Source organism: Microcaecilia unicolor, chromosome 5, assembly GCF_901765095.1.
Source record: "Microcaecilia unicolor chromosome 5, aMicUni1.1, whole genome shotgun sequence".
Lineage (NCBI taxonomy): Eukaryota > Metazoa > Chordata > Amphibia > Gymnophiona > Siphonopidae > Microcaecilia > Microcaecilia unicolor.
In genome coordinates this window covers 88,428,156-88,442,391 of record NC_044035.1, presented here as the reverse complement: position 1 = coordinate 88,442,391, position 14,236 = coordinate 88,428,156, and the positions used below count along the sequence as shown (strand labels likewise).

The window sequence follows — 14,236 nt, the reverse complement described above, 5'->3', positions numbered from 1 at the left end:
TGGGGCCCCACCAAATTGGTCTGCATAGGGCCCCGCACTTGCTAAGACCGGCCCTGGGTGCAGGCACATGTTTTGGATGCACGCAGGTCAATTTTTCAGTGTGGCTGGAAAAAAGGCGCTTTTTTTGTGGCCAAAAATGGACATGCGGCAAAATTAAAACCACCACGAGTCCATTTTCAGCCTGAGACCTTACCGCCACCCACTGACTTAGTGGTAAGGTCTCACGTGCTAACCGTGCAATAAGCAGCCAGCGCATGTAAACTGCCGATTATCGCCGGGTAAGCGCCATGTGGTAGAAAATAGAAAATTTTCTACCACGTATTCTGGGTGTGCATCAAAAATGGAATTACCACCTGGGGCACATGGTAGCCAGGTGGTAGTTCCAATTTGGAGTGCATTGGACGTCACACTCAGAAACAGAACGAAGGAAGAAGAGGACCACAGCTGGCGGGGGTTGGGGGTCCCCTGCCAGCAAAGGTAGGCGACGGTGGTGGTGGGGGAGGGTTGGCGGCGGGAGGGGGGTCGAGGGGGTCGTCAGCAGGGGGGGGTCAAAGTTGTTGTTGGTGGTGGTGGTGGTGGCGGCGGCGGGGGGGTCGGCAATGGCGGGAGGGTGGGTCGGCGGCACTGGCGGGGGCTAAAATGTACCCCCTCATCTCAGGCTCTGGACCCCCCCCCTCCCGCCGATGTCTGGCTATACCCCTGCCCCAAACAATTTATTCAACCATCAAGGAGCTGTTTCTGGCCAGTTAAATAGCTTTAACTATTAGTCCCAAGATTCCTAATCACATTTTCTAGAGAGTTTAGAAAGTTAAAATTTCCCAGAGAATTTAGAAAGATATTAAAAAGAATAAGCTAGAACCCTGCAGAAAACCACTAGCCAACATAAAATGATTTAATAAAAAAGGACCCAATGATGCTTAATGTACTCCACGATTTATGATAAATAAGATGCTATTCATTTCATTTTAAAAAGGCAGTTTAACAAGCATGAATTAAAAGAAAACAGTTCAATGATTTAAATACAACCACCCCATCAAAAGGAGAAAATAGTGTAATATAAAGTTACTCAGTGATTTTGACACAACATTCTATCATTCCCCATCCCAAATCTCATTCTGTCTTCAGAATCTATGCAAAAGAATATTTCACTTCTTGATAGTTCTGCTAGGGTAGGAACAGAAATTAATTTGGTATATAACAAGCTTGAATTAATAGAGACTATCTTTTTGAAGTGTAAACTGGAGAAAGGATAGGGACAGGGGGCTACAGATGGTAGACAGAACACATAAGGACACAGGAGGATGGTGGACATGGTGAGAGAAAAAATATCAAACGGAAAGAAGACACTTCATAAAACAGAAGACACTGGGACCAAAGCGAATAGAAAAACTTTACATTCAGTATTTTGCCTTCATATTTGTTGTGTCATGTGTTTTTCATGTGTGATCAAGGTACAGTATCCTGCTAGCGTGTAGCATTTGCAGCCCTTTTTTTTCACAAGGTAGTGTATTGGTGTTTTAGAGCCTGGTGTAATTACAGTTCTGCCTTTCCATGCATAAGTTTGTAGCTCGTCCTGTCCTTGGAATTAGTGCTGTTATGGTTTGGTAAGGTTCTGACTGTGTTTTTGCACAAGTTTGTGTATAGTGTTTTGCAGTGGACAGATTGTGTGTCCGCACCTCTGACCCCCCCGGGGTTATGAGAATTGGAACTACTAATTGTGGACTTGAACTGAATAATTTCTTGGGAGGCAGGGTTTCATGATAGCATTGTGCTTATTATTGCAATCAGTTTTTCTGTACAAGTTTAGCTTCATTTGTCTTTATTTGAAATTTCATAAATAAAAAAATTTCTAAAAATTGAATAATCTTATCAATGGGTGGGGTGGGGGCAGGGCTAGGATGGGGCCCCACCAAATTGGTCTGCATAGGGCCCCACACTTGCTAAGACCTGCCCTGTTCCCCAGGTCCAAAGTCCACCACCCTAACCACTAGGCCACTCCTCCACTCATAAGCAGAATTGAGGCCTTTGACGTCACCGTAGGTCTCAGTTGACAAAATGGGGTATGGAGTACAATGCGTTTAATGAAATAAGTATTTTGAAGCTAAGGTTGGTACCAACTAAATTTATAATCTTAAAAGGGAAGTGAAGATCACATTGAAATGCTTACAAGGATAATAAAGCTGCAGCCAAAATGTTTATCCAATAAAATCAAGATGTCATATGAATTTATTTATTGTATGTGAGTTCTGAACAGATTCAAAGCAAATGCCAATGTTATGTTCATATTTGACCAAGAGCATTATACTTTTTTATTAACATTGGTGACATTTTGTAATTACAGTAGTTGAAAATACAAGGAATTATTTACAAACTTGTCTATACCGAGACCCATTAGGAACGTAAGTGAAATTCACTATAAAAATCTCAGAGATACTGCATAGAACAACATATGGTAGATACCAAACCGTATTGCATTCGGAGTTCTAATCAGTGATAAAGGCAAATATATGAAGGGCAAATCTATAAATCAGGTACCCGCATTTACATGTGTAAATGTATACATATTTATGAAAGTGCCAGTAGGGCACCTACGCACTATTCTGTAATGGTGTTGATAACGTACATAGCACATAAATGTGGAGACATATATATGTGAAGCATGGGTGGGGCATGTTGCACAGTCTGTACCATATTTATTTGCTCGCAGTTACACCATATCTATAGCTGGTGTAACTGTAAGTGCATAAATATTAGGCATGCCAATACCGGGTTACACTAGTTTTCTATAACAGAACTGGGGTGCCAGATGCCGTTAAAGGATAGGCCGCCACTATGTACTCTCGGGGCACCTAAATGGAGGTGCCCAGTTGTAGAATTGCCCTCATTATGGGGTCCTTTTACCAAGCTGCGGGAAAAACGGCCCTGCACTAGTGGCAGAGGCCGTTTTTCATGCGCACCAGGGCCCTTTTTACTGCAGTGGGTAAAAAGACCCCAAGCACACATGGCCATGCAGTAGGAGAACTCTTCTGCGACAGGAGATAAGGGCTCCCGCTCTAACCTGGCAGTAACCAGGCAGCGAGCGGCAATGCCGCCCAATTACCAGTGTGCAAGCAATTTCTGGGGGCTTTATTTTTCCACTGGAAATGGCGTGCTCTTGGGGCGGGATTACCACCGGCGGCCGCGCTGGGCCGATGGTAGTCCTGGAAGAGTGAACAGTAAGCCCACGTTGGGCTTACTGCCACTCTGTAAAAGGGCCCCTATGAATGTAACAGCTGCTTTATTTTTAAAAGAATTCTAGTTACAATGCCCTTACCTGCCAGTCAGAAGTTCATACATTAAAATTCCCAGTGACCAATAGTCTGCTGAAATATCATGACCTTTGTTCAGGATGATCTCTGGGGCTACATATTCTGGAGTCCCACAAAAAGTCCATGTTTTCTTTCCAAATCCTATTTTCTTTGCAAAGCCAAAATCAACCTGTAAAAGAAGCAAAGAAGCATCAAAGAAATGAAACACATACCATTGGATTGGTACACTAATGGTGCTCATTTTCAAAGCTGATGGTCATTTCAAAATGGCCAAAAAAACATCTATCTGCAAAAAATGTCTAAATCACAATATTCAAAAGGCAGAATTTTGATATTTTACACTGCAGTTCGCCAACTAGAAGGGGGCATATTGAGGCATGTTTTGGGCAGACCCAAAATTAGGCCATCTTTCAGCGATAATACAATGGGAAGAAATGTCCAAGTCAAAAAAGGACATTTTTATCTAGACCTGTTTCAATCATATCCAGGGTATAAAAAGGTGCCCTGACTGAGTGACTGACCCTAGAGGGATAAAGGCATGATCCCCCCTGCTTAATCTTCCAGTGGTTACTGACCCCCTCCCACCCACCCCACCCCCGTAAGAAGTAAAAGTGACAATAGATATCAATGTAACATAGAAATACCTAATGTATTGCAAGTGTGATGGCTATTGCAGTGGTGTACTGTTAGGTACAGTAAGTTTTTATCTGCTCCCCAGAAGGCTCACAATAACATATAAAGGGATTAAGGTGGGATTAGTACCTGCATTCCATTGTTTAAAGTTCATTTCACTGACCACTAGGCTGCCCCTCTGCTCTGTAGGGATGTATTTGTGGCCATTTTTTGTACAAATGATGCCAGACGTTTTTATGCCTGTTTTTTTGGCGTCCATATTTTTAGAAAATGGCTGTTCATTTTGGACGTTTTCAGCACAAAAACATCCTTCTCATGTATTTTCAAACAGGAAATCCTGACGTTCTTCCTGTTTGAGAATGGTTGTGAGATGGACTTTCTTGACTTGGATGTTCTTTCGAAAATGTCCTTCTATGGTTATACTTTAAGTGTAACATACTAGAAATTAAAAAGTCTTCCTTATATGATTATTGCTAATTATTTCATTTTTGAATTAAAGAAAACTTAGACACTATTGTTCTTACAATTAAACAAAGATGGCAAAAAATATTGGCCCAAGGAAGGTAATTTTATAACATGGCACTACTAAAAAACATGTTGAAAGTGCCTATTTTAAGACTATTTTATAAAGAAAAGTAGGTGCCTACACTTTAAATACTCATGGAAATGACAGAAAGCGCACCTTAATTTAAGCTGTGGTCACTTGCACCAACCCTATAGCTGGTGTTAATGCTTGTGCCTAGATGTGACCCATAACACAAATACATTATAGTACATATTATAGTATAGTATGCTAGGATCTTATAAATAGGATGCTAGGAATTATTAGAAAAGGGATGATAAATAAGACTGAAAATACTATAAAGCCTCTGTATTGCTCCATGGTGCGACCTCACCTTGAGTATTATGTTCAGTTCTGGTCACCGTATCTCAAAAAAGATATAGCAGAACTAGAAAAGGTTCAAAGAAGAACAACCAAAATAATAAAGGGGATGGAACTCCTCTTGTATGAGGAAAGGCTAAAGAGGTTAGAGCTCTTCAGCTTGGAAAAGATATGAATGAGGGAAGATTTGATTGAGGCCTAAAAAATCCTGAGTGGTGTACAACGAGTAGAAGTGAATCGATTTTTTACTCGTTCCAAAAGTACAAAGACTAGGGGACATTCAAGGAAATTACATGGAAATACTTTTATAACAAATAGGAGAAAATATTTTTTTCACTCAACGAATAGTTAAGCTCTGAAACTCTTTGCTGGAGGATGTAGTAATTGTGGTTAGTGTATCTGGGTTTAAAAAAGATTTGGGCAGACATGGGGAAGCTACTGCTTACCCTGGGATTGGTAGCATGGAATGTTGCCACTATTTGGGTTTCTGCCAAGTACTTGTGACCTGGCTTGGTCACTGTAGGAAACAGGATACTGGGCTAGATGGACCATTGGTCTGTCCCAGTATGGCTATTCTTATGTTCTTATCCCCACACCTTATCCAAATTCTGTTCCTGTATACACTTACTAACAAAGTGTGCACCATCATATCATTGGCTCAATGAATTCTGGGATTTAATTATTTAAGAGCTCAACTGTTTTGTGAGCTCGATGTACTGAATCTCCATTCTGCTGAAAAAGTACTCAGAAATGTCTTGAATTTCAGGCAGAAGGTTCTGCTGCAGTAGGACGTTTTTGAATTATTTGGAAAAACGTTAGGAGTTCTACTACTACTACTACTTAACATTTCTAGAGCGCTACTAGGGTTACGCAGCGCTGTACAATTTAACAAAGAGAGACATTCCCTGCTCAAAGAGCTTACAATCTAATAGACAAGTGAACGGTCGGTCCGATAGGGGCAGTCAAATTGGGGCAGTCTGGATTCACTGAACAGTAAGGGTTAGGTGCCGAATGCAGCATTGAAGAGGTGGGCTTTAAGCAAAGACTTGAAGACGGGCAGGGAGGGGGCTTGGTGTAAGGGTTCAGGAAGGTTGTTCCAAGCATAGGGTGAGGCGAGGCAGAATGAGCGGAGCCTGGAGTTGGCGGTGGTGGAGAAGGGTACTGAGAGGAGGGATTTATCCTGTGAACGGAGGTTACGGGCGGGAACGTAAGGGGAGATGAGGGTAGAAAGATAGTGAGGGGCAGCAGACTGAGTGCATTTGTAGGTAAGAAGGAGAAGCTTGAATTGAATGCGGTATCTGATATATCCAGATACTGTATAGAATAGTGCTTAGGGTGTACATACATAACTGGCAATTAGTGGCACCAATCATACACGTAAGTGCTCCTATTCTATAACTTACATGTACACTTGCCCCCAAATTCTATAAAAAGTTGCTAAAAATTGCACACACACCCAATATTCAATGTGTAATTTAATTGAATAACGAGCTAATTAGTGCCAATTATTTTTTATAACAAACAATTATTGGCACTAATTAGATTTAATTAAAATATATGTGTGCAGATATCAATATTATCCAAATAAGATGATATCTTCAGCACTTCTCCAGCCCATACACCTGGCAAAAGAAATAAGTTTTCAGTTTTTTCTTGAACTGTTCTATATTTTGTAGTGCACAAAGCTCAGTTGGTAGAGTATTCCACAATCTGGGACCAATAATGGAAAAGATGGAAGACCTGTATTCTTCCAATCGCACCATATGGTAGGATGGTATATCAAGTAACTAACGGACGTACTGGCTGATAGAATCTCAGAGTGGAACAGAGAGTGGGAGCAATATAATTGTTAAGAGCTTTAAAAACAAGTAACGGAATCTTAAACTTGACTCTATACTGGATAGGTAACCAATGCAGAGACTTCAAAGTTGGAGAAATATGATTAAATTGGGATCCGCTCTCTAGTGATTTTTGTTGAAAAAGTTCCAAACAGCTCAGAATACTGCGGCGAGACTCATCCTTAGAGAAAGATGCTTTGCTCACTCCGAACCCTTGCGCTTTAAACTCCATTGGCTGCCTGTACGGGAGCGCATTGCCTTTAAACTTTGCTCCCTGATATACAAAATCATCTATGGGGCTGCCCCGGTTTACCTGCTCCCTTTGATCGACCTTCCGCCTAGAAATGTCAACCCTGCTGCTCAGTCCTATCTCCACCTCCACTTCCCGAACTGTAAGGGTGTCAAGTATATGAAGATTTTCACCTCGTCCTTCCGCTACTGGAGTCCCAAACACTGGAACGCTCTACCTTGCCACCTTAATACTCAAGAGGACCATACCCTCTTCAAGAAGCTGTTAAAGACCTACTTCTTTGCCAAGACTTACTCCCTAATTTCTGCTGTTGATTGATGCACCCCCTTGTCCCTTACCCTGCCTAGCTCACACTGTTAGATTCTCCTCCCCCTTTTTGCTTCTTGTATGCTTTTCTACGCTTTTCACTTTTGTAATTTTTACTTAACTTTCTGTGAGCCACATTGTGCCTGAATGAGTAGGAAAATGTGGGATATAAGAAACCCATAAATAAATAAATGCCAGTAATCACGCTTTCCAAAAATACCAGGACTAGGGGGCATGTGATGAAGCTACAATGTAGTAAATTTAAAACAAATTGGAGAAAATGTTTCTTCACTCAACGTGTAATTAAACTCTGGAATTCATTGCCAGAGAATGTGGTAAAGGCGGTTAGCTTAGTGGAGTTCAAAAAAGGTTTGGACGGCTTCCTTAAAGAAAAGTCCATAGACCGTTATTAAATGGACTTGGGGGAAAATCCACTATTTCTGGGATAAGCAGTATAAAATGTTTTGTACATTTTTTGGGGATCTTGCCGGGTATTTGTGACCTGGATTGGCCACTGTTGGAAACAGGATGCTGGGCTCGATGGACCTTTGGTCTTTCCCAGTATGGCAATACTTATGTACTTATCACTCTAGCTATTGTTTTTTTGTACAACCTGAAGTGTTCCCAAAGTATTCTTCATAACTCCTATAAGGAGACCATTACAGTAATCACCCCTACTACCTATCAAAAGTGATTAATTTAGATGGAGGCTAGGGGAAAGTGGGACCCCTACTTCTGTGGTCCCTCAGGCACTGCCCTATTGTTCCAGTGGTCAGTCTGCCCCTGCTATATGGACAGAAGCACTGAATATACTGTACATACTAAAGCTGAGCACCAGTACCAATGCTTAGGAGGTCTTTTACTAAGCTGCGCTCACATTTTTAGGGCACGCTAAAATTGGGCGCACACTAAACGTTAGAGATGCCCATAGGAATGCATTGGCATTTCTAACATTTAATGAGCGCCTATTTTTAGAACATGCTAAAAACATGAGCGTGCTAAAAGACCCTCCTAATTTACTATGGTCACTGTGTTAGCTGAATATTGGACCACATATTTCTTTTCCATGAATCTGGAATACTTACCAGCTTAGCATAACCTCGATGATCCAGAATGAGGTTTTCTGGCTTGAGGTCTCTATAAATTATTCCTTTGGAATGCAGATAAGCAAAAGCTTCTACTACACAAGCTGTGTAAAATCTGGTCGTAGAATCTTCAAAAGAACCTCTACAATAAACAAAAGTAGCAGCAAACCTTAGGTGTCTAAAAGATTCGAAGCACATATAAATTTCAACATTTGTAAAATTACATTCAACACTTGGCATGTTGAATGCCCTTAGGGCAGCAGCTTACCGACTGTCTAAGGGTACTGTGAAACACTTACAGGATGGAGCTCTATTGCTGAAGTATTGGCTTATGAAGTTTGTTGATGGCAAAACACAAATAGGTGATTTAACAAAATAAAAACCTCTTTTCATCTTTTTTTTTAAATACATGTCTTACACTGTGAATTTTTTTTTTCAGCTGAAATCCTTAGAACAGGGTTCTCAAAGCAGTCCTCGGGACATAACTAAGCCAGTCAGGTTTTCAGTTTACTCACAATGAATATACATAAGGTAGAATTGCATACCAAGGAGGCAATATATGCAAATTTATCTCATACATATTCTTTGTGGGTATCCTGAAAATCTGACTGGCTAGGTGTTTCTCGAGGCCTGGGTTGAGAACCCCTGCCTTAGAACAATAATTCCTGAACTCATCCTGGAGAACCCCAGACAGTCAGGTTTTCAGGATATCCATAATAAATATGCATTAGATCAGGGGTTCTCAACTCAGTCCTCTTTTACCATAGCCTAGTAAAAGGGCTCTAAATTTATGCTTCTAAATTACGAGCATAATCTAGGTTCCTACATACACTTAGGAGCATAGATTATGTTCATAAATATAGGAGTGTAAATGTTAGGAGCGTAAATTTAGGAGCATAAACTTTGTAGAATAAAGCCCTAACTGACTAAGCCCTCTCGAAATATTAGAAAATGTCCCCCTCACAGCCCATCTCCCTTTCCCTCCTCTAGGCTGACAATATTACATAACTAGGAAAAAAGGCCCGTTTCTGACACAAAGAAACGGGCGCTAGCAAGGTTTTCCTCGGAGTGTGTGTGTTTTACAGAGTGTGTGTTAGAGTGAGTGTGTGATAAAGAGAGAGTGAATGTGTGAGTGTGTGTGACAGAGAGAGTGAGACTGGGTGCGAGAGTGTGTGTGTGAGAATGATAGTGTGTGGCAGGGGCCCCCCTCCCTCCCTCCCAGTTCCAGGGTGACCACGCCCCCCTCCCTCCCAGTTCCAGGGTTTTCCCCCCCTCCCTCCCTCCCTCCCAGTTGCAGGGTTGGCCCTCTCCCCCTCCCTCCCAGTTTCAGAGTCACCCCCATCCCTCCCAGTTCCTGGGTCCGCCCGCCCCCCCTCCAAGTTCCAGGGTCCGACCCCTCCCTCCCTCCCACCCACCCAGTTCCAGGGTCGTTGCTCCCACTCCCTCCCTCCCTCCCAGTTCCAGGGTCGTTGCCCCCCCCCCCTCTCCTCCCCCCCTCCAGCCACCCTGTGATGTTTAACTGCAGAATTAGGAAGCTGTGTAGTGTAATAAAACGCACCTGCAACGTTGTGAAGCTGACTACGTGGCTTCACTGAAGGGTTCGTAAGGGTCGTCAGATTCGTCAGTCTGTCACCATCTCTCTTGGCCCCGCCCTCGCACCTCTGATAGGTCCGCCGCCCTCAACGTCATCACGTTTTGACGCAAGGGCAGGGCCGAGAGAGATGGTGACAGACCCACGAATCTGACGAACCTTACGAACCCTTCACTTCAGTGAAGCCACGGAGACAGCTTCACAACGTTGGAGGTGCTTTTTATTATAGTAGAGATAACACCGTAACAAAATGACCAATCTGGGCCTAATGCTCTTCTATTCCTTCATTCAGCCAGGTTGAAATATGAAAAGAATAAAATGACTACCCAACCAATACCACCTTCCTTTCCCCCTCCTACCCTACTGATATTAAAACAAAAAATACAGTGAGGACCCAATACTCCCCTTTCTCCCTCTCTTCCTGCCCTTGTACAAAGGCAATAATTTGTACTTGATACCTAATCCCCCCATTCTTTCTCCACTGCCATTTAGATAGAAAAAAAATTTGGGTACTCTCCCCTCCCCTCAGCTATCATCACTGATAGAAAAAAGAGAGTGCGGAGTGAAACTACTTCTCCCTTCCTCTTTGCTATCCAGAAAAGAAAAACATTCTTTTATTTGGGATGTGCATTCATTAGCATGTAATCTCAATAGTATGCACATAAATATATGAATTAATACAAGTACGATCAATTTGTGCATATTAGAAATTTCTAATGCATATACAAAGCATACATTAAAAAACAGATGAAACAAATTGGAAAAAAGAAACACCCCAAAATTTGGAAAAATCTAAAAAAAAACTCTAAAAATAAACCAAAAATTTTGGGCCATGCGTATCCCTACCTTTTATTATTGGCCTTACAACAAAATTGTTTGCCGTTTAAAGAGTTGGGAATCTAAAAACTGGAAAAACTTATGGAAAGCATCACTTTCAAACTATACAAAAATCTACAATATAGTTTCTGTACATGTCATATAGGGCCCTGTTTACTAAGCCGTGTTAGAGATGTGCATGCTAATTATTAGCGCACACTAACCATGTAGGCATCTACAAAATTCCTATAGCTGCCTACACGATTAGCACGTGCTAATTTTTCTTGTGCGCTAAAAATGCTAGCACACCTTAGTAAGCAGGGTCCATTGAATAAAAAAAAAATGTTCATTTAACAGTAATCAAAAACACAACCTGGGATATGTGAGCAAAAACTCAAGCATTTTGTTCTTCAATGGATGTCCTATATGAGACAACATATGAACAAAATACTTTCAGCAATGGACGTGAAGATACAAAACGGAATGAGAAAATAACTGTTGGAGCATTGAATACCAGTATGTATGCTGTTCAAACAAATGAGCCATTTACCACGCTATTACAGCAAGTAAAGCTTTGGGAGCTTGTAATTACATTTTCACACCAAAATGGTTTCGAGTATACAGAATAATGGGGAAAACTTTCCACTGGAAACACCAACCAAGAAAAGTGTAACACTTTTAAGGTGTTGAATCTCTAGGAGGAATACATACTGGTATTTAGACAAATGACTATGCACAACCAAAAATGCTTCTGATGACAAAAATAGTTAAATATCATACTTATACACATTTTGAATTATTCCTGTTGTTGCTTTGCTGTTGAATTGTTGTCAATAGATAGTTTTTGGAAAAAGGAGAAAAAATATAAAATAATTTCTTAAGCAAATCCTATATTGCAATTTCATTTTGTTTCTTAAATGAAATGTAAAGTGTGTGCTGTAAATGAATTCATTTGGCCTGTCTTAACCTGGAAGTCACTGAGGGGCCCTTTTATTAAGAAGCATAAGCATCTTCACGCGCCCAACATGCGCCAAATTGGAGGTACCACCCGGTTACCACGTGGCCCTTGCGGTAATTTCAATATTACCACGTGTTCGCTACGTGCATCTGAAAAATATTTTGTATCTTCTGGCGCGCGGCAGCTACGCGCGTTAAGTGGCATTTGATGTGCATAGACCATTACCGCCTGGTTACCGCATGAGACCTTACCGCTAGGTCAATGGCTTATGGTAAGGTCTCAGACTCAAAATAGACATGCGGCAATTTTCATTTTGCTGCACGACTGTTTTTCGCAAAAAAAAGGCATTTTAAGTAGGTGCGCAAAAACATAATTCTGCACGCGCCCAAAACACATGTCTACACTACCGCAGGCCATTTTTCAGTGCACCTTAGTAAAAGGACCCCTTTAACTCTACGGGTGCCCATTTACAACATTATGGGTCCTTTTTTACTAAGCTGCGCTAAAAGGTGGCTTTCCCAATTAATGGCCATACACTCATTTCCCAATTAGCGTGTGACAATTAGCACGTGAGCCATTACTGATACCTATTTAGTAGGCAGAAAGGGCTCATGTGCTAAACATGCGCTAATTAGTGGGTGTACGGCAATGTAGCTGCACTAACCAATTAGTGCTGGGCACCACTACTCTCTGCCCCGCAAACATGCCCCAGTGCTAAAAAATAAAATGTATTTTTAAGCACCAGGGAAGCATGCGCAGATGCCAGAACTACCACAGAATGCCTGAGCATACCCTGCGGTACTGAAGTTTGGCGTATGGGAAGCAAGCGTTAGTGCTTACTGCCTCTTAGTAGAAAGACCTCTCTATATGTTACTTTTTTATTTTTGAGTTTCCACCTGCAAAAGGCAAGCAGCTTTGGTATTCATCATGCCAAGTCACTATGCCCTGGGAACCAAATGAAATTACACTACATATATTTTTCTTTAAGTAAGAATACTGTATGAAGAGGCAGAATACAATGAGAGTGAATGTGGTTATACAGAGAGGGACAATTTTATCCAGGTTTTTCCATGTGTTAAACCTGTTTTTTATGCAGTAAAGGATCTTTATAAAATGGCACGGACATATACATATATATAAGTACATTCATCAACTAGATATATATGTCCCAAGGGTGCACTATTTCCAGCAGTGTAGGAGTGGCAGAGGCAGAAAATGCACAAATAACACACGTAAAGAGCAATTCTATAAATAGACACCTACAAATAGGCGATTTAACTGATCAGAAATGACTCCTGGCCAATTAATTCGTCTGTTTGGCGCTAACCGGTCATTTTCAGTGTTAGGTGCACCAATGCAAGTATACACTAGTATTCTATAATGGCATGTTAGTAACATGATACTGTCATACAGCTAGCATTAACCCCCAAACTCTATAAAAAGCACTAAAAATTATGCATATAAATTTGGGCACACATTCAATTTGCATGTGCAAATTAATTGAATAACAAGTTAATTAATGCTAACTATTGAGATCTTAACAAGCAATTGAATTTAATTAAAATTTACACTTGGTTCCAAAAAGGGGAAGTGACTAAGGGTGGATCATGGGTGGATAAAGGGCGTTCCTTTAATTTACATGCATTGTTAGAAAATAAATGGAATTTGTTCCTAATTTAGGCATGGAGATTTACACCAAGGTTTTGTTGGTGTAAATGGTTGCCCCTAAATGTAGTCACGGTTCCCAGTGCTAAACGTTGTTCCTGTGAGTGTTTGTTATAAAAGTCAGCAGCCATTTTGGACAATTTTTGAATCTTGGTTCCACCTCCTGAAGTAGCGGGTTCGTGAAACAAGTGGCCCTTGTCAAGGTTCTGGACAGCTAGAATATGTTTATATACCACAGCACTGGAAGACAGCTCTCTTTCGCACAGAAGCAGTAGTGGTTTTTACAATCCAGCACGGGGACAGGATGCCTCTTCAGTCAGGCTAAGTATCTGTGGAACTGTGTTTTGATATCGTTTGTGAATTACCAGTGGTATTTATTTTGAGTAATGGGGATTTGATGTGCAAATTTTTGTTTTTTTTGATGACTAAAACAGATTGTGTGGGTTTTGGTTATTTTTCTCCATTTTTTTGTGAGAAACCTTTTTCTCTATTGTTAGGTGTTTTTTGGTTGCTCTCTTTTTTCTGGAGTTTGAAGATTTATTGAGGCCAATGATAATATCTGGAAATTCCTTTGGGGAAACTGACAACATTTGGTCTCTGAACTTTGAGGCCTTGTTTAAATTTTGAGATGTTTGTAGCCCCCCCCCCCCCCCCCCCCCATAGTCTGTGTTAGCCATTTTGTTAGCAAACTGCATGTTTCATGCTTTTTCAGGAAACCATTTTTAAAATCATGATTATTGTAATATATCATTTGCCTTTCTGACTAGATTGGGTTGGTTACCAGTTTCTGTTGTGCTACTAGAGGGCTATGGTGTATCATTGGTAGTAACCTTTGCTAGGTTTGATTTCTTTTATATGTGCCTTCCTTTCTGGTGTTCATTCCACTTTTAGCTGGACTTCAGG

The 14,236-nt window shown here is 41.1% G+C and overlaps 1 protein-coding gene across 2 annotated transcripts in view; it reads right to left on the bottom strand.

The window, feature by feature from the left end:
- The window catches only part of PRKG1 (protein kinase cGMP-dependent 1), a 1,533,271-nt gene that overhangs the window by 26,068 nt on the left and 1,492,967 nt on the right, over positions 1 to 14,236 (bottom strand). For both annotated transcript variants that reach the window (XM_030203098.1, XM_030203097.1), the window contains exons 13-14: positions 8,304 to 8,445; positions 3,314 to 3,477 (exon numbers count right to left, since the gene is read on the bottom strand). In XM_030203098.1, the coding sequence (XP_030058958.1) occupies positions 3,314 to 3,477; positions 8,304 to 8,445 (306 nt within the window). The remainder of the gene's footprint in view (positions 1 to 3,313; positions 3,478 to 8,303; positions 8,446 to 14,236) is intronic.